Raw genomic sequence first — 18584 nt, 5'->3', positions numbered from 1 at the left:
GAGTTTTATACTTCCTGCGCAGCCTCTGCTCCTTCCTTTTTGCTGAACGTGTCAGCCATGGCCCCACTTGTGAGTAGTAAAACGGCCGAATAAAGTGCACATAGACTGGATATTTTAGCTTGCTTTTTACTCTCATCGACGCGTAAACAACCATTGCATAGATATATACTAGGAAATGTAGTTTTAGTCCCTCTTTTGTGGCTTTGTTTACTATTCCGGCTAAAACCACGTTTGGCTAACGTTAGTGCTAACGTTAGCTAGCTAGTTAGCGTGAGACAGCGGTAACCAAGTATTACGTTTAAGAGAATATTGCGCGAAATTTTACATAAAATAGTCTAGTACATGGTGACCAACTACGTTTGGTGGCTTAACATAATGGGTACAGTGCTTAGATGCTCGTTTTTTTCCGTTTTGAAATGACACATGCTGGCGCGGTTGTTCTTTCGAGGCTTATTAACCCCCTCGTTTTCTGCTCTAGAAGAAGCAGGTGGTCAAGAAACAGGGTGGAAAGAGGAAGAAGCAGATCCTCAAGTTTACCCTGGACTGCACTCACCCCGTAGAGGATGGTATCATGGATGCTGCCAATTTTGTGAGTATATCGGTTCAGGCATGGGTGATCATGTTGTCTGTTTAATGGCGTGTGAAAGGCCATTAAACACAGCAACCGTGTTCAGATCGGTTGTCAGGTCAGGGGGATCAATTCGGCCTCAATATGAAGGTTACAGTCCGTTGAAAAAAAATTTAATAAAAAAAAAACAAAAAACTTCATCATGGTCAATGACAGTATTTCTTCTGTAGATAGTGTATGTTGAGGGTTATGTGTATCAATAATTGCTGTTTCCTTTTCACATTTCAGGAGCAGTTCCTGCAGGAACGCATCAAGGTGAACGGCAAGGCTGGAAACCTCGGTGGCGGCGTGGTGTCTATTGAGAGGAGCAAGAGCAAAATTTCAGTGAACTCTGAAGTTCCCTTCTCCAAGAGGTATGAAAATACAATGTAAATCCGTAACCCTGTGTGTAATGAGCAACAGTTGTCACATGCTGATCTCGAACAACTGCTCAGCATAGTGCTTCCTACCACACCACAAAGACTCTACATGACAAGAACACATCAATTTTGAGAATGGCTTGTTCAGACAGTCAGAATCGCATAGGAAAAAAAACTACTAATAAACTACGTGATTGAGTGAGAAGACATAACACACATGCAGTAGTGTTTGGTACTTCAAATGTGGCTGCAGAAGCTTTATGGTTTCCCACTAAATGGAGATCCTGTGATCGGCTATTTTTCCAATCCAGATGCTTCACTTACGTAGCTTAGCTCATGAAGAAGCACATTCATGTAGTCCATGATTTAGTGTCAGGCTATTCAGTTCAATAGTACTTTAAACCACAGCCTCAAAAATGAAAATGCAGTTGAATCAACAGGTCTCTCAGTTATTCTAAACAAATGCTGACTATCAGAACCTTCCTGAAGCTAAAGAGCGTGCGCCACTGTTATATTAGAATGCATTCATTTTTACTCGTCTACCTAATGGACTGTCAAGTAAATATAGGTTTCTCTCTGCTTTTGAAAATCAAATATCCATAATGTGGACACTTGATTTGCTCCGTTGAGGGATTCGTGGCAATTTTTCAAATGAAAAAAGACAGAAATGGTTGTTTCAAGAATCTGGAAAAATATACCAAGAGAGTGTTGTTGAAACCCTAGCCAAGATTGCCGACCAATCACAGATATGGTAATTTACAGAAATGGTCTCAAACAGACTCCCCTAATCCAGTGTTGGAAAGACGCAGAGGGAAGGGGCTTCCAACGCTATTTGACCATCTGACGAGCAGTTCTGAAGAAGCATTCTGTCAGCTTAAATGTTCCTCCATAAATATGGATATGTATAAATATGTATTTATGGAGGAACAAGAGCATTTGAGTTTCAGAATTAATATTACTGAGGCTTTGTAGGTGTTAGAGCTCACACACAGTTCTTTCAGTATTGATATGAATATACTCTGCAACCTGGTACATTAATGTGGTATTCATATATTTTATTTTATATTAAGTGTTGTAGCATATGGGTTAAGTAAGATTTTAACCAGCTCAATTTTTTGGTACTTGACAGTGAACAAGGTACTTAAATTGATTCAATATAGATATAACGTTTGGCTACCAAAATCTGTTGTGAAGGTGGCTGTTAACTCGAATGAATATTCTCAAAGTGTTATGTGATAATACACATGAACATGATGTGCATAAACTGAAAGTATATGCTGCTTGAAGCTTTCTAACAATTTTCTGTGTGAATTGTGAACACCGCCAGCAGAGGGTGACTGTCGCACTTTCAGGACTAAATGGAGCGCTTGTTGTAAGCAGAAGAAAAAGTCACGGGGCGACATTAACCCTAACATATGCGAGTCCTTGACTTAGTGCATTTTAGGGCAGGTTAGAATTTGAATCTGTGTGATTTTGTTTGATATTTCTGCTTTTAATTAAAGCATAGAAGAGAATAGTGAGATGGTTCATGAAAATTAATTACAAATTGACGTACACATTTAAAGGCTCATTCTGTGTCCACCCTCCGCCTCCTCGTCTCTTTCAGGTACTTGAAGTATCTCACCAAAAAGTATCTGAAAAAGAACAACCTCAGGGACTGGTTGCGGGTTGTGGCTAACACCAAGGAGAGCTACGAGCTGCGCTACTTCCAGATCAACCAGGACGAGGAGGAGGAGGATGAAGATTAAACTTCACACCACTCTTAATAAAATGTCTCGAGACAAAAACAAACAAAACAGTTGTCGTTTGTTTTGATTTTTTTTTTTTTTTAAGATTTGCTTTAATAGTTTTTGTTTTCAGGGTGTCACAGCACATTCTTTTAAGTTTCTACCAAACAAATTTCTGTATCATTTTATGTAGAATTTTTTTCCTCGTCAGAATGAAGCATGTCTTGAAACTGGCCATTTTAGGATTTGTGGGCTCCAGTAAAAAGTCAGTCTTTATCAGGTGTGTTCTTTTTCATCTGCACACCGGTTTATCACCTGCATCCCTTTAGCTGCAGGTCTAGCACTAACTAGAAAGAGCTCAGATTCTTGACATGCAGCTCATTCTGTTAGCATGCTAAATTTGGACAGTATTTCTCCTGGCTGAAAAATAAATATTTTACGTACTCTAATGATATGTTAGTCTTAATTATTTTTCTTTTCTTTTTTTTTTTGAATTTCACCTTTTAAGGAAATTAGCTTTTGTTTTGCTGACATCTGCAGAAAGAATAGCCACCAGAGGCAGTTACATGTATTGTCATTTTACAAGTATAGCAAAATTAGGATTGCTTCATGTGTAACAGTGCAACTTAAAAAAACAAAAATAGAGTATTTATTGAAAACAACATCCATTAACATGTAGTCAAAAAATACATAAAAAAATTAGATTATTGTACATATAGAATGCTTAATTCTAATCGTTCAGTGAACGAAAATTGTCCAAAAACAAGTTGCATACAATCAATAAGCGGCAGTTCTATTAAGCGGGTGTATTTTCAAATTAATATCGGGGAAGAACTTAATAGCAGCGTGTGCAGTTGGGATGCTCCAGTTAATTTGTGTATTTTGATACATTAAGTGAAGTCAAAACTGCTCTCTGTGGGGCATCCTGAGCTGCAGCTGTGGTAACCTTGACAACCGTTAGACCACTGGCAGGCAGGACTCCTCTCTCAGCGTGCAGTCATCAGCCTGCACGGGATGTGTTTTTTTTTTTTAACCCAGGAGAAAGTGGATGTCTGCAAAAATGTCAAAATCTTTATTTTTTTCCCTTTTTTTTATTTTTATTTTTATTTTTTCATACTAATAGAAGCAATAATAATAGAAACAGAACATTTTACCTTCAAAATAAATATTTGGGTCATTCCCCCCCCTCCTCTTTTATTCAGACTTTAGATATGTAGAGGAAAGGTTGCGACTGAGAGAGTGCAGCAGAAGTTTCTGTCTCAATTCTCCGGACTTCCAAAAGGACCCGGGCAGGCGACAGGCGCGGGAGAGCATCAGCCTATTAGCGGCACATGGCGATGCCTCACGGTGTGATGATGTTTTCTTCTTCTTTTTTTTTTTTAAATTATTTTTTCTCGCACACTGCTAGTTGAAATGGTAACTAGGAGAGTATGACTAACTAGTTGTGGGTGAAATTATGGGATGCATCGTCATGGCAACAGACCAGACGTCACAATCTGGGCATGTGTGTTCCATTTTTGTCTTTCTTATTTTTCAGACTGCAAGACCTGGATAGAGATCAGTGGAATATATATATATATAAATTTATTTTTTAATATTATTATTATTTTACTCCTGGAAAGAAGGCCCCTTATTCGGTGCAAAAAAATAATTAAAAAAAAAATTAAATTCCAAAATTTGAACAGAGCGAATCGAATACAATTCTTTTTGGGTGAAGAAAGAGACTGGGCTGCGGCGTCTGGAGGGTTAACTTTCAGTATTCCCAGCCTAAAAGGGGTTTGGGAGCTATGAGATAAAGATGCCGGGGTCGCTGAGTAATGAAGACGAGGGACAAGACGACATGGATTTTGAAGACGATATGCCAGGTGAGGGGAAGGGGGGAGGCGGGGTGTCCTTCAGATTATTTTTGCGCCGCTACGCCTTGAATGCGGGGAAAAGGGCTTGTCCTGCGTTCCTGAGACCAGAGAGGAGGAGGAGGGGTGGGGTGCAATAAGCAGAGTCATGCTATTATTTTTTTTGTGTGTGCGACCTAGTGTGTTAAAGGTGGGAACGGGTTTTTTTTGGTGGATTTGCCTGCTGTTGTCCTGACATCCTGATTTCGGGGCATGATGAAACCCTTGCTGCATGCTTTCTGTGCGCTGTGTTTTTTTTTTCCTTTCACAGGCTGCATGCGTATACTAGTGAACGGCTTTACCTCAAGTCTAAAAAAAACACAAGTTTTGCTCACGGGATCTGTTCAAAACCACGACATTTTATTCGCCTGGGTGTCAGTCTGTGCCGTGGGTTTTGTCCTCCTCGGTTAATGCGTGCATGTGCTTTTAAGTAGCCCAGAAACGGGCTACAGTGACAACATCCACGTTCAGTTCGTAGCCTGGAAGATGCGCTTGCGATTGAGGAAGCTGCTCCAACTTTAATTTTTTTCCCCCTGGCCCTGCGTGGCCGCAGAGGTGTGAAAGCCACGTGTGGGCTACAGTAAACAGTGTTTATCCTGTGTGTTCTTTTACCTCTCACACGGATGACAGTGTGTCACCTGCACCCCCTTCAGCTGCAGGTCGTGCGCTAACTGAAATTAACTCTAACCCACATTCTTGACATGCAGCTCATTCTGTTTGCAAGCACAAATTGAACAATATTTTCTTGTGGCTGGAAAATTAACATGTCACCCACTCTGACAATGGACCAGCTGTATTGTCATTTTATTCTCTTGAAATTGTTCAGCTCTAATCACGGTGTTACTGTAAGCTTTCCTAATTGATCACGTGAAGCCAAACCATGGCCTTTCTTTCTTGTTTTCTGTAAATCAGTTTTGCTTGCTGGTGTCAGTCCTATAGCACCTGGTTGAGCAGGGGAATCCTCCTCATAGTGTTTGGATGGCACAGTGTGACATTTACTCTCATCACTGTCCCACATGTGCAGCAAGGAGCTGCTGTTTTGTTTTGGGTTTTATATATATATATATATATATATTGATCCAGTGTTGTAGGACCTGGGGTGATGAAGTGTCTTGTTGTTGCATCTAACTGCAAAGCATCAGTTTGCGCAGTACAGCCAAGGAGTTCAGAAATCTTTTTTTTTCTTTTGCTTCTGCAGCTTTCTCTGTGCATCAGTTGGTTTGATGTCAAGGGCATGACTTAAACGATGCTGCGTTGCCCTCTGCTTCACTTTCACATAACAATGTGGAAAAGTGGTTATAAAAACAGACTGAGTGTGAAATGAAGGTTGAGCATGTAAAGCACAAGGCCACGTTTTTCTCCAGCTTATTAAGTGCTACAGAGAATGCAACTGAAACAATTTATTACAAGTTTTCAAACAACGGCGAAAGAACTTTGGGATGAAGTAGTATCTAGAGGTTGCAATGACGCCACCGGTGTTTGCAGCCTTTGCCGAGACATTGGTTTGATGCTTCAACGCACTTAAATTCCTAAAATCCGTGAGCAATTCAAGTCTCTGATACAAGTGAGACACATTTAGAATTTGCGTTATGATGCCATTGAACCCATTTAGTGTACCACTGTAACAAAGAGGAGTAGAGCAGCTTCAGTGTAACCTATTCCACAAGCACAGATTTGGTTACCATTTCCTGAATAAACATATAATATAGAGCCGCAGTCTCCTCCTTGCATATATCTCAGTATTATGTTATGACTATCACTTGCATCTTGATTTTCCTATAGAAATAATATTGTTACGTCAATATCTGCAAGCTTGAGTGTGAAGGTATGCAGAAAAAAAAAAAAAAGACAGACAGAGAGAAGTTGAAGCATCATCTGTGACTGCCAGTCATAGCCTGAGGGAGAACGCAGTCACTCATGTGTATCCCCAATAACCCAGTAGTTGGTTAAACATGTATAAAAAAGCAAAGGTGCAATTGCTTATGGCAGGTGAGTGAAGACACTTGAGTGGTAATGCAGGCAACATTTTAATGTGTCAGTGCAAATTGCTCAAAATGGCCTTCATGTAATTTTGTATTTTTATGTTTTTTTCTAACAAAAAAAAATGAGGGACAGTGATTTCCATTTATGTCTTAAAAGAGCTTCCAGCTTATAAATGAAAGCTGTTCTTGCCATTGTTGTTTTTTTAGTTTCTTCATTTTATCGTGTCACATCACTAACCGTGATAAAATGTCGCAAGTCTGTTATTATGCAGCTGATACAGGAAGCCGTTTTCAGACACTTTATGACCTTCATCAGCCGACGTCAGAGTGACAGACAAGGGCAGGAATCCAGGTCATACTTTTCCCGTCATCGAGATGCTTCCGCGCAATTAAAATTCAACAATGTGGAAGCACGCCCCAGGGGGAGGACTTCAGACCCCTAAATGCTCTCATATCACAGCGTCTATTTGTCGTGGCACTTAGAGTGTCCTGAGTCCCCCTTTGTTTCACTCCGGGTGCTTACAGTGTCTCAGATTGTTCCGCTGTGTTTTCTGTTTTAATTGCTTTGTTCTTCCCTAAAATTGAAAGATTATCATGGGCTTTTGTGTGCCTACAATTGTTATCCCCAGTTGGAAAGGGGTCTATTTTTGGATCGCTCACTGTGAAAGTTGACACAGTTTTTTTTTTTTTTTGTTTCCGGGTGCGCGTGCATGTAGCCAAAGCATAAAACATGCATGCTTTTTTAAAAAAAAACGTGTATTTGCAGATGAGCATCACAGCATCTGTGGTCTATATTATACACTGAATGGATTGTGAACTTATAATAGATATGATATTCATGAGGCTGTTTAGGTTGTATCCCTCCATCTCTTGATGATTACATTTCTAATAATAGTCCATAGATGTCTTTGTCGAAAGGCATCAGAAGCCTGAGCTATAAGAACCTAATCAATGAAGAAAGGAAACCCTTTGGCCCTGCTTTGTGGGAAGCAATGCTGGGCAACATTAAGTGGGCATTTCCACGCAGGGGCCAACAGAGAAAGGACTAATGTGCTTTCCCGTAAACTCTAGCTTCCTCACTTGGGAGTCGCTCATGAATCTCCCTTCTAATGGGTCAGTCCGGTGGCCAAGCCCTTGCAGGAAGGTCAGAACTGCGTCTGTGCCATCCGTCCAAATTTTACAGCAGGTTTGTTTGCCAATCGGAGCTTTGGTCGCCTTTCTCACTGAATCTGGTGCCAGACCTCCATGTGTCACATGACTGAGCAACCTCGCCTCCTTCCAACACCTGGCACTGCCTGCTTCTCCCACCAAGCAGAAAGAATATCCTTCCCCTGACGACTTTCCCTGCAGGGACTTCACAGGCCATTTACTGTAGGCAGGGTTCAGATTGGAAGGCATTAAGGGAAGCCTTTTCATAGGATTTTTTTTTTTTTTTTGAACAAGACTACAGCTAGTGGCTGTGAGACTTTGGCATGATGAATGGATCACACTGACTGTGCTAACATGCCTGTATTTAACATGATATTTATCATACTCACCATCTCAGATTAGTGTGTAATTTATTAATGAGCACTATTACATCCGCACACGCATGTTCTGTTATGAACCCAGTTTTTGTGCAAATTCAAAATGTAACCTTGTTATGGTGGAGAAGGAAGGTTAAAAAAATTTGTGACAATCTAGCCAATATCTGCTGAGATATTTCACTCCAAATGCCAACCTAAGAGAAAAAGTCAGAAGATGATCAATAGGTTTCAACCTTAATCCTTACCATCCATACCATGAATGTCTGTTCAAAATTTCATGCCAATCCATATAGTGGCTTTTGTGACCGAAGTGCTTAAACGACCAACAGGTGACATCGCCGTCCCTTGAGCCTCAGCCCCAGCGTGGCTTAAAGTCTGCTCAAAGTGAATTAGGTACTTATGATCAAATTATTTAAACCTAACGTCAGTGACACTGCATCACATCTGTCAGCTTTGATTGATTTAATATACAGGAAGCAGAGCAAGGGACACATGCCCCGGGATCATCTGGTGTATCTAATCAGGGATGTGTGGTCAGCCTGTCATTCATTGTTCCCCCATAGAAGAAAAAAGGAGCGCACAGCGTGACGGACGGTGCGCTTTGTGTAATCCAAAGCCGTCTGTATCTGAGCCATGTCATCATCCGTGCGTCTGAGAGAGATGTAAGGCTGTGCTGCGTCGCCGCCATGACTTGCCTGGCAGGCGGCTAACATACAGACATGAAAGAGCTCCCTGTTTGAGAGACTGAATGCATAAACTCCAGGCTTTATTTAGAATGGAAGAAAAAGTGGAGAGAAACACGTGAGTCTGTGTGAGAGAAGAAAAAAAAAACACAGAATGAGCGGGCAGATCATTAAAGATACCGGATGAAAACGAAAGTAATTAACACCAGTTTTAGATGTTGTCAGTCAGCATCTTTATTGTAAAAATACTGCTGCCAAAAAGTACAAGTGACCCCCAGTTAGAGCTAAAGCAGGGGCGACACATTTCATCTGGTAGCCAGGGGTAACACAATGAGCCTGACGCTGGCTCTGATTAAAGCTTTGAAATCACTACGCTGTGCTGTGTGTGTGTGTGTGTGTGTGGAGTACCTCCTGCTAGCTTTGCTAAATAGAGGATAAGTGGTTGGTGAGATTTGTGCGTCTACTACACAGGAATCCCTCCTCCCCAATCTCTCACTCCAGCAACCCAGGGGAGTGGTAGACTGCAGGGCTAGTGTTGGCTGATTGACTCTGATACATGTGCTGCATATTTCATGCCCTCCAGTCTGTCTGCGTGAGACACCGAGAGAAGGGAGACACGCTGTAAGATAGGCCGGAAGAGACAGTAAGACAGTCAGGGACGCAGAGTGAGAATGAGATCGGATCGACCTTTGCGGGGTGGCTGCATCCTGTGTGTCTTTCTCCGTGCGTCTCTTTATAGTGATGTATTGTTTGAGGTTGTCTCTCTCCCTTACTTACTCCTCTGTGACCCACTATGGCATCAGTGAAGTCTGCTGCGCTCAGCAGTCAGCACGTTTGTACACAGCAGCTTTGAGACAGTGCAGCTGACAACCAGCAGCAGGTCGCTTTAGTCCCAGCAAGCATTAGAGGCAGAAGATATGCTCAGTATACCTCAGTGGTCCTCCAGGGAGTTCCCATTTAGCGGCAGGGCAGGCGCTCCGTTTGTTTGTGCTTTGATGGGTGAAGTTGATTCACAGTCAGTGATGTGTGGTTATGACGTTTATTTCGCCAAGTGGAGCTGTTGGTCTGACATTGATTCGCCCGTATTTAGGCCGACTTTGTTTTCGTCGTTGATTAATTAATTAATAATTTGGTCTAGAGCCCAAGGTCATGTCTTCATCACTTGTTCTTTGTGATCAAACTTTAAAACCTGAAGCCGTGTAATTCCAAATGATACAAAATTGAGGAAAGAGGCAAATCCTCACATTTATAATATTAAAAGCAGTAAAAAAAACATTTCTTTCAGCAGGACCATGTGTTTAATCAATGCTTGTAGTTTTTCACTGTTACATTTTTTCACAAAATTGCAAACTCAAAGGCATCCGTGTGCCGTTCTCTTTGGGAGTCTCTATGGTGACAAGTGGTGGTTTCAGGAGTGTCTTTGAACCTAGAGATCCAAGCAGCGCTCCACGTCTGACGTCATCAGACAGTTTAAACATTAGCTTCACCTACTGCCTACTCTGGCAGAAAGATAACTCTTAAGTGATGGATCAAGCATCACTGAGTGTGCGCGTCTTGTGGCTTTGCATGGGAATGTCTCCACAGACACAGTTCAGAATGCTGCAGGTGTAAGGACTCCTGTACAATGTCATCAGTGGGCCATAGACGCAATCACCATTATGCTATCTCATCTGGCTACAGATACTCACTTAAGGGAGCTTTCACTAACAGAGACCTCAATTGATGCAACTGGGGTCAAAGCAAAGGGATGAGTGAGGTTGAATGGTGATGGAAAATGGTCTTCAGTTGAGGAGGAACAGATGGAGTGAGACTCCCCCCTGGTTCTTGTCGTGAAAGAGGGAAGAGGAAGCAAAGAAAAGAGAGGGAAGGGGAGGGTGGAGGTTGAAAACTGAAATGAACAGATAGGGAAAGGCTGGACACACCTTAAGGTAAGCACGGAAGATAGACTGAAACAAGGCGTGTTCTTGTTTCTGAACTTAAGTTATAATAATTTGCTTTACTGAGATGGAAATCTTCGAGGTTGCCCCTGTGTAAAGTGCAATACATTGTGTTTCTAAGCAAATGTGTTTCTTTCTGTGTGTCCAGACGAAGATGACGAAGGCGAGCGTAACACCGTTCCCCTCACCCCTCTGGACAGCTTCTTCTCTGACGACGACTCCCTCAAACAACAAAAGAAGAAGAAGCCCAAAAAGATGAAAGAGGGGAAAATGCCCAAAGTAAAGAAGAGGAAAAAAGAGGTAAGGTGTAATTTGCACTCAGCACCATCTGTCATGACCTCGGACACAACAGCTGCGAAGGCGTTTTGGCTCAAGCTGGACCCCGTGGTCTCGATTTCTCAAACCATTGCTCGGTTGATGTCTGTGCAGTCGGATCAAAGGTGTGTTTTGGCTGCTGGACGGCCTCTGTAATCTAAATGAGAGGCAGTGGACCGTCTCAGGCTTAGGGGACGTTGGCAGCAGTGTCACTGTCACTGCCAGTGTAAGCTGTGGGCACCAAGTGCCAGTTTAGAGTGTAGATTTGTGCCTGTGGCGCTGGTGCTGATGGCAGGGACTGTAGGTCAGAAACGCAGCGCTTGTGCCAAGCTAGCAGTGGGAGTCACAGCTATGACAGAGCGGTTTTGACAGCCGTGCTTCTCTGGCCTTTAGTCTCCAACGTTGAGACAACAGGTCTGAGGTTTGATTTCTCATAATTGACATAATTGTTTATGTTGACATCATTCCAGCATTTAAAGTTAACAAATGCTGTTTTGTTTTTTTTGTTGAAAAGTTCAAATGTGGAAACTACTTTCCAGAATAATGGCAAACCTCTGCTACTGAGCAAGACACTAAGAGCAGTGGCACTGGTGCTGATAATGTGCAATAAATGAATTACATTTTAACCATTGTAATTATTATATTATTATCACATAACGCGCTTTTTAAAATTACATTTCACAGTGTATGTTGAAACTTTGCTTGTCCCTCTTTCAAAACAAAATGCAAAATGATCCCTTCCCCTCTCAGTGAAATCAAGCTGCCTGTGAATGATCTGGGCAATGTGGAGCCATATTTAGATGAGCAGTACGCCATGAAACCCAGCTTTATGCTGACTGGACTATGTTTACAGGGACATGGGGAGTCTACAACACAGATAGCACAGTGGTACAAAAAAAAACTTCTCCACCCTTTGGCAGGTTGACACCCAATCACTCAAATGGAGCAACCATCCATGTTGGGTAGTGTGTGATTTTGTACTAGGTAGTTTTGTTTGAACTGGAATGGAAAGTTGTGCTCTCACCCAAAATGACAATAGCAACATAGACCTACTGAGCTGATGTTTACGGTAATCATTACAGACTTAGAGTAGTCGCATATGGACACCTATATGGTTCAGTTTTAAGACTGCAACAGCTGTGGCTTCCTCAGCCGTTCTGTTCTGAAGTTTGACAACTGGGTTGTGGTGCCTCCCTGATGGCAGCCACTGATGTGCAGCGTTTCACGCTCAACATTTCAACTGCTGTGAGCACAACATCCAGGCGCTGATGGAGCACCGCATGTTGCCAAAGTTATCACTGCCAATGCACTCAAAAATAGTAAGTTTATCACAGCTTCCTAAATATTTATAGGGATATATATCTATACATTAGTAGGAATTAATAAGGAAAGGCTTGTTTTTTTTTTTTATTGTAGTTTCTAATAATCCATTGGAAATGTTTGTCAGTTAACTGCAATAATAAATTGTTAGACATAATGAGACTATTCTGATAATAGTCCATTAATTTGTCATTTGTGAATGTTTCTAAATGAGTTTTGAGCAAGTTGTTCCTGATGGAGTAAAGAACTAAAAAGATGAAGCATACGTGTTTCTTCCAAGTTTTTCTTATTAATGGATGAAATGGTCGATGGCATGTCAATAAATAACTGCTCAAACACACTTTGAAACAAATTACCCGATCACACGAAACCATGGCTTGCAAGTAGTAATGCGTCATGTCGCTGCTCTTATATCAGACAGATGGCTGTGACAGTAAATATTTCCCAGGAATATATAGAAATGAACTGTTTATTAAAATGATTAAATTGGTGCAGAAATGATAGCACAGGAAAATCAAAATAAGGAAGTATTTAGCTTGAATCCTAATTATCACTGGGTTTGTAGGTCTACGAGTGACACTTCTTTTAAACACACTGTTTATTGATCAGGGTGGCTCTCTTAAGCGTTTCCCAAACCCAGAGGCTAAAAGCGCATTTTTTAAATTCAGTAATTATAGGAATTCTCTGTATTCCCACTCGCTTTCTCTGCCCGTGTTGGCAGCGGCTTTAGCGGTGTCAGTGACATGGCCAGGATGTTCCCCTCTGATGGCTGGAGATGCCAGCAGTGCTGTGAGGAGCTTGGCTGGCCAGGCTGCCACCCGGCCCTTTGGCTGCTTGTAGTAAACACTGAGCTCTGGGTCTCACTGAGCTAATTAGGGGGGGACTCCCTCTGACTCTCTCCGCTCCCTCACGCACAGACTCTGCTTTGTAGCCTCCCCTTTTCTTCCCTCTCCTCTTGTCTCTCACATGCATCACCTCACTTTACCTTGACCGTGATGCCACTGTCTTTCTTTCTTTCTTCTATCATTTCTTTCTCCCTGTCCCTTCCACCGCCGAGGAGCTGCCTCTGTAATTCACGCCCAATCACTCCCCTAAGGTTGGTGTCAGACAGGGGCCAAAATTCAATTGGGGTCAGAGACAGCCAGTGTCACAGCTACTTGCGGGAGGAATGGTAGCCATGGAGAGACAAACTGCATTTCCCTCTCTCATCTGCATTTAAACAAAGAAACTACGTAGGTACGACAGGGTATCCTTTGTCCCTTTTAACTCAATATGAAATTGAGTGAATCTGACTTTATAGAAAGCAGTTTATTTTATTTGCAAAGGGATGGATTCCATTATGGCCCCAATAAAAGCTTCACAAATCTATGAAAGAGCTGCTTGTAGCTTAAACATTTTGCTGAAATACAGCCGGTTCGAGATGAGCCTCTGTCTTGTTTTTATAACTTCAATATCCTCCCCGGGATTGTGAGTCAACAAAGAGCTGTTGCTTATTTCAGGAGAAAAAGAAGGAGCCATTGTTTTGGAACCATAAAGAGTATTACAGCAGTATTTTTTCTCGTTGAACTAGATTTTATTGAATAACCACTTCTTTGCTCATTTGATATTTTCTGTGGCATCCGCTGTAATCTCCCTAAGGCAGAGCCATTATGGGGAAGCATCTAATTTGATTACGTTATCGGCACTTATCTGATTTTCTTCCCTCTGAAAGTAGAGACACCCTCTTTGTTGCCGTGCTGCTGTGTCCTCGTTGCTTCTGTGATGTGTGTTTAACATTGAACTCTGGGCCACCAAGAGGTTGTTGCACAGTTCCACCTCGCCTTTGCAGTCGCTCTCAATAGTGGTTCTGCTTCTTTGCTTTTTCCCTCCTCCATCTCCATCTCCACCCCCATCCCCCATCCACAATCTCCAATTTACTTCTACTTCTCTCTCTCTCTCTCTCTCTCTCTCTCTCTCTCTCTCTCTCTCTCTCTCTCTCTCTCTCTCTCTCTCCCTCTCTCCCTTCTTCTTATGCATAAATGAGATTTGTCTAGACGGGTGCTGGAGCACCGGCTCTGCAACCACAGGCCTCTGCATAACAAGCTCGTTATGCAAACGTGTCTGATTGGATGGCGCTGTTCCATTGGCTGCTACTGTGATAGAGTGTGTACATGGATGTGTGCATGTGTACATGTGTATATGTGTACGTTTGGTGGTGGGGGGAGACTGGCAGGATAGAAAGAAAGAGAGAGAGAGAAAAAAGAAAGGGGGAAGTTAAGAGATAGAGAGAGAGAGAGAGAGAGAGAAAATAATGGGGTGGAGGGGTGAGGGAGGGGAGGTATGAGATGTGAAGGAGAGAAAGTGAGGGGGGGCTATAAGAAGAAGAAGAAGAGAGAAAACTAGGAGGAGAGAGAGAGAGAGAGAGAGCCAGACACTGCTCAAATTTGGTCTCCATGGCAACACAGCCAGGCTGCTGGTAGGGTTGGCGGGCGCTGCGGCAACGTGAGCCTTTCCACTGCGCTACAGAGCAAAACGCCTGCAAGTCTCTCCATGGAGGCACACAGGCCTGCCGAGCAACAGGCAGCGAGCGGAGCACAAAGCTGCTGTGCACTAATTTCACTCCTGTGCACGTGAACACACATGCGCGGCCCCAAACGCACACACGTACATGTCTGACACATGTGCAGAAACTTGCACAAACAGAGAGAACATTTGAGAAGAATATCAGCACGAAACAAAAACACATGATGGTTTAGATTAAGGCATTCAGAAGCACAATAAAAACACACACGCTTGTGAACACCTACTACACCACACAAAAGCACGAGTAATTAGATGAGAGGTGCACATACAACGACGGAAACAGCACACTTTTCCCTCTCTCTTACTCACACGCACGCTATCATGAGTAACCACCAGTGAATTTGTTCATTTTTAACCCACAAACAACACCTGTTAACTGTTAAATCCATACAGCCCTTCCAGATGTCTCATATTAAACCAGACAGGATGCAGCTCTGTCTACAGATCGGCTCTGAGCTGTGATTGGCTGCACAGCCCGAGGTGTTTAGGTTATCGTTTATTATCAAAGCCCGTTTAAAAGTTGAACACGCGTGCAACTTGACTCCTCATCAACTCGCATATTTCCTCGGAGGCTGGAGAATTATCATATTAGTAAAGCAGTGACAATTTGAAATGATGCAATTTAATTTATGCTAATGCCATCAAGTAGGAGCTTTTATCCAAAGTGCTTTACAGTACACTGACGGCATATGTTTTTTTTTGTGTGGGTGGCTTCCGTGGGAGCTCTAATCTCCAACCCTGGCAAAAATTAATGCCATGCTTATTTGCTCTATCAAGTTTCATATTTTAATTACTCCCCCCCTCCTTTTCGTCACTAGATTTGAAATTGGGCCTCAGAGAATAGCTCCTTACCTCAGAACGATTTCTTATTATTAATATTGGGATTGAGCAGGGATCGAGGAATCTGGCTTTGATGCTGGCTTTAGTCAGTCACAGTCGTGCCCCGAGGTGGAGAGCTGAAGCCAGATTCTACTTGCTTCCATTTATAAAAATAACGTTTTGGCGCAAGAGTGACATTTTGTCAAAGAAACGTTTTCAGCTGAGTTTTCATTCAGTAAAAACACATTTGCGAAGTCTGTGAAGTTTTATGCACTTTTATCCAGTTGAGAACGAGATGACTGAATGCCATTTTAACCCAAGGCCAATTCACAGAGAGTAAGTGCACATGATGTTTTCTTGTGGTCCAGGGAGGAATCCAGGCTCGAGTTGACAGCGACCTGGAGGAGACCTCAGAGGTGGAAGAGGAGCGGGAACGTCCTGCAATCGGCTCAGAGAGTGAGAGCAGCACGTATGGTCCCACCAAAAAGAAGAAGAAGAAACCCAAGGAGAAGAAAGAGAAAAAGCCCAGGAAGAAGAAGAGAGATGACGAGGATGATGACGATGATGATGATGATGGCAACATGAAAGTAAGTCTGGGTTCATGATGCTGACATACAGTGCATCCAAATGTGTAGTCTCCTTGATTGTGTATTTTAATTATGTTTAAATGAACCCTTGCTTATACTGAGGACTTACAGAGATTAGCCCTAGCATTATGACCACCTTCCTAATATTGTGTAGGCCTCCCTTGTGCCTCCAAAACAGCTGTGACTCATCAGAGAATGGACATGGGCCTCTGAGGGTGTCCTGTGATGTCTGGCAACAGAATGTTGTTAGTGGGGGCCTTTGGGTCCTATGGGTTGAGGGGAGGGGGATCTGTGGATCATCCCACAGATACTTGATCAGTTTGGGATCTAGTGAATTTGGAGGCCAGGTCAACACCTTGTGCTGTTCGTTTTTTTTTGTGTGTGCCTGTGTCAGGCTGAATCCTGCTGGGGATGGCTGCTGCCATCAAGGAGTGTCATTGCTATGGGGTGGGGGGTGCCTGGTCTGGTCCAGGTGGGTGGTACATGTCTAAGTAACAGCCACACAAATGCCAGGTCCAACAGTTTCCCAGCAGAACATTGTATTGTCACAAGATGGTCAATGTTATTTACTTCTGCTGTCAGTGGTTTTAATGTTGTGGTTGACTGGTGTATACCTAAGTGTGCTGGGCATTTTTTTTCTCTCGATGCTTAATATTTTCATATGATAAGCTGATAATAATAATAAGAAGAAGAATACATTTGATTTTCCACACACCATTAGGACATTTTAAAGGTAACAGCAGGCAAAAAAGAAACTCAATGACTACAAGGGTCTAGACTCATTGGACTGCATGACAGATTGAGTAAGAGAGTCCACCAGGTTTATTTGTCATCAAACGTATTGATTGTTTTAATCAATTTTACAATTGATTGTCCTGCTCATTAAAGACAGAACTTTTACAAATTCTCAGTACTCTGAATTAGATAACATTAATCATGTACTTGTGTGTGTATCATTAGACCCTTGCGACAATGCAAAAAAAAACTATGCTGACCTCTTTCTTCTGTATAGCACTTTGATTCATTTTGGATTGGATTGGATACTTACTAAGAAAGTAGTCTAACAGTGCAATAAACTCTTGAAAAGTTTATATCCATACTAATTGCAGAGGTCTGACATGCTTCATCTGCCCCATTATTTAGGTGGACTGTCCCTTAAAGGTGTAAGATAAGGTGATAAAGGGTTGAAAAGGTTTTAATGTCCGTTAGTCAATGCACATCATTTAATATGTGTGTCAATCTCTAACTTGTTCGTCCCTAGGAACCCAAATCATCCAGCCAGTTGATGCATGAATGGGGCCTCGAAGACGTTCAGTACGGCTTCACCGAGGACGACTACAAAACCATCACCAACTACAAAGCTTTCAGCCAGTTCCTCAGGCAAGCATCTAATTGTATCTGGATTGTATGTTAAACTGCTTTCTTCTGTTTCCATTTCTCTGGATTGTCAGAGTACCTCACTGAGACTCTTCCAACAGAGCTCCACAGTGAGACTGCGAGAGTGTGGTGTGACGAGCAAACACTGCTCTTTTTGTTTGAGCTAGAAAGCTCGGCTGTGGGTAAAAGAGTCTGTCTCACCTGGGGCTGTCTGGCTCGGCTAAGCCTCTGCTCTGACAAAGTGGAGCATGAGCTCCTGCAGTGCCCCCAGTGTGTAGTCAGCTGCTTACTGGATGCCTGTGACAGCCGGGAGGCTCTGGGACTCGGTGCTCTGACCCACTATCTTTCACAGGCCAATGTGCCAAACCTCAAGCTGTTGCCTGACAAATCACAAACATGACATACACACAGCAAAGCAGGGAGAACAAAACTTAAGGGGCAGTGGACTGTCAGCAAATCAGGACCCTGTTCCCTCCAGTGCTGAGGGAAGTGGAAATTATAGCAACAGGAATGAAGTGTGACATAATAACGCAACCGTTGTTGTCTCCTCTGTCCCTGGTTTTTCTCAGGCCTCTCATTGCCAAGAAGAACCCGAAGATTCCCATGTCAAAGATGATGACAGTGTTAGGGGCCAAGTGGCGGGAGTTCAGTGCCAACAACCCGTTCAAAGGCGCATCTGCCACCGCCGTGGCCGCCGCTGTGGCTGCCGCCGTGGAAACCGTCACCGTGGCACAGCCAACGTCTGTCAGCATCGGCCAGCTGAGCTCTCAGCTGGGGCCAATCAAAAAAGCCAAAACCAAAGAGGGAAAGGGTAAGGCATAGTAAACTGTGTCAGAGCACATATTTTTTATGAAATAAGAGCGCCAGTTG

General features: G+C 42.8%; 2 protein-coding genes across 2 annotated transcripts in view; both read left to right on the top strand.

Annotated features, from left to right (window-relative positions):
• The first annotated feature begins 21 nt into the window (after window positions 1–21).
• On the top strand, window positions 22–3163 carry rpl22 (ribosomal protein L22). The gene is made up of 4 exons (XM_084542745.1): window positions 22–69; window positions 479–589; window positions 857–981; window positions 2594–3163. The coding sequence occupies exons 1-4, from the start codon at window positions 58–60 to the stop codon at window positions 2733–2735; spliced, it is 390 nt and encodes a 129-aa protein (XP_084398871.1). The 5' UTR covers window positions 22–57; the 3' UTR covers window positions 2736–3163.
• Window positions 3164–4170: 1007 nt separating this feature from the next.
• Window positions 4171–18584, top strand: part of chd5 (chromodomain helicase DNA binding protein 5) — a gene marked incomplete at both ends in the record, with an annotated part of 36030 nt that continues 21616 nt past the window's right edge. Inside the window, 6 exons of the mRNA XM_084542290.1 lie at window positions 4171–4218; window positions 4489–4579; window positions 10883–11034; window positions 16119–16337; window positions 17599–17717; window positions 18284–18525. Of these exons, the coding sequence (XP_084398416.1) occupies window positions 4171–4218; window positions 4489–4579; window positions 10883–11034; window positions 16119–16337; window positions 17599–17717; window positions 18284–18525 (871 nt within the window). The remainder of the gene's footprint in view (window positions 4219–4488; window positions 4580–10882; window positions 11035–16118; window positions 16338–17598; window positions 17718–18283; window positions 18526–18584) is intronic.

Source organism: Chelon labrosus (genome assembly GCF_963514085.1).
Source record: "Chelon labrosus genome assembly, chromosome: 4".
In the NCBI taxonomy this organism is placed as follows: Eukaryota; Metazoa; Chordata; class Actinopteri; order Mugiliformes; family Mugilidae; genus Chelon; species Chelon labrosus.
The sequence above is the reverse complement of the archived record's forward strand: the minus strand, read 5'-3'. Positions and strand labels throughout refer to the sequence as shown.

Excerpts from the sequence above, each read along its gene's own strand:
- rpl22 (XM_084542745.1), top strand. Across the intron at positions 590-856 it reads TCATGGATGCTGCCAATTTT|GAGCAGTTCCTGCAGGAACG; the intron begins GTGAGTATATCG and ends TTCACATTTCAG. Across the intron at positions 982-2,593 it reads GAAGTTCCCTTCTCCAAGAG|GTACTTGAAGTATCTCACCA; the intron begins GTATGAAAATAC and ends CGTCTCTTTCAG.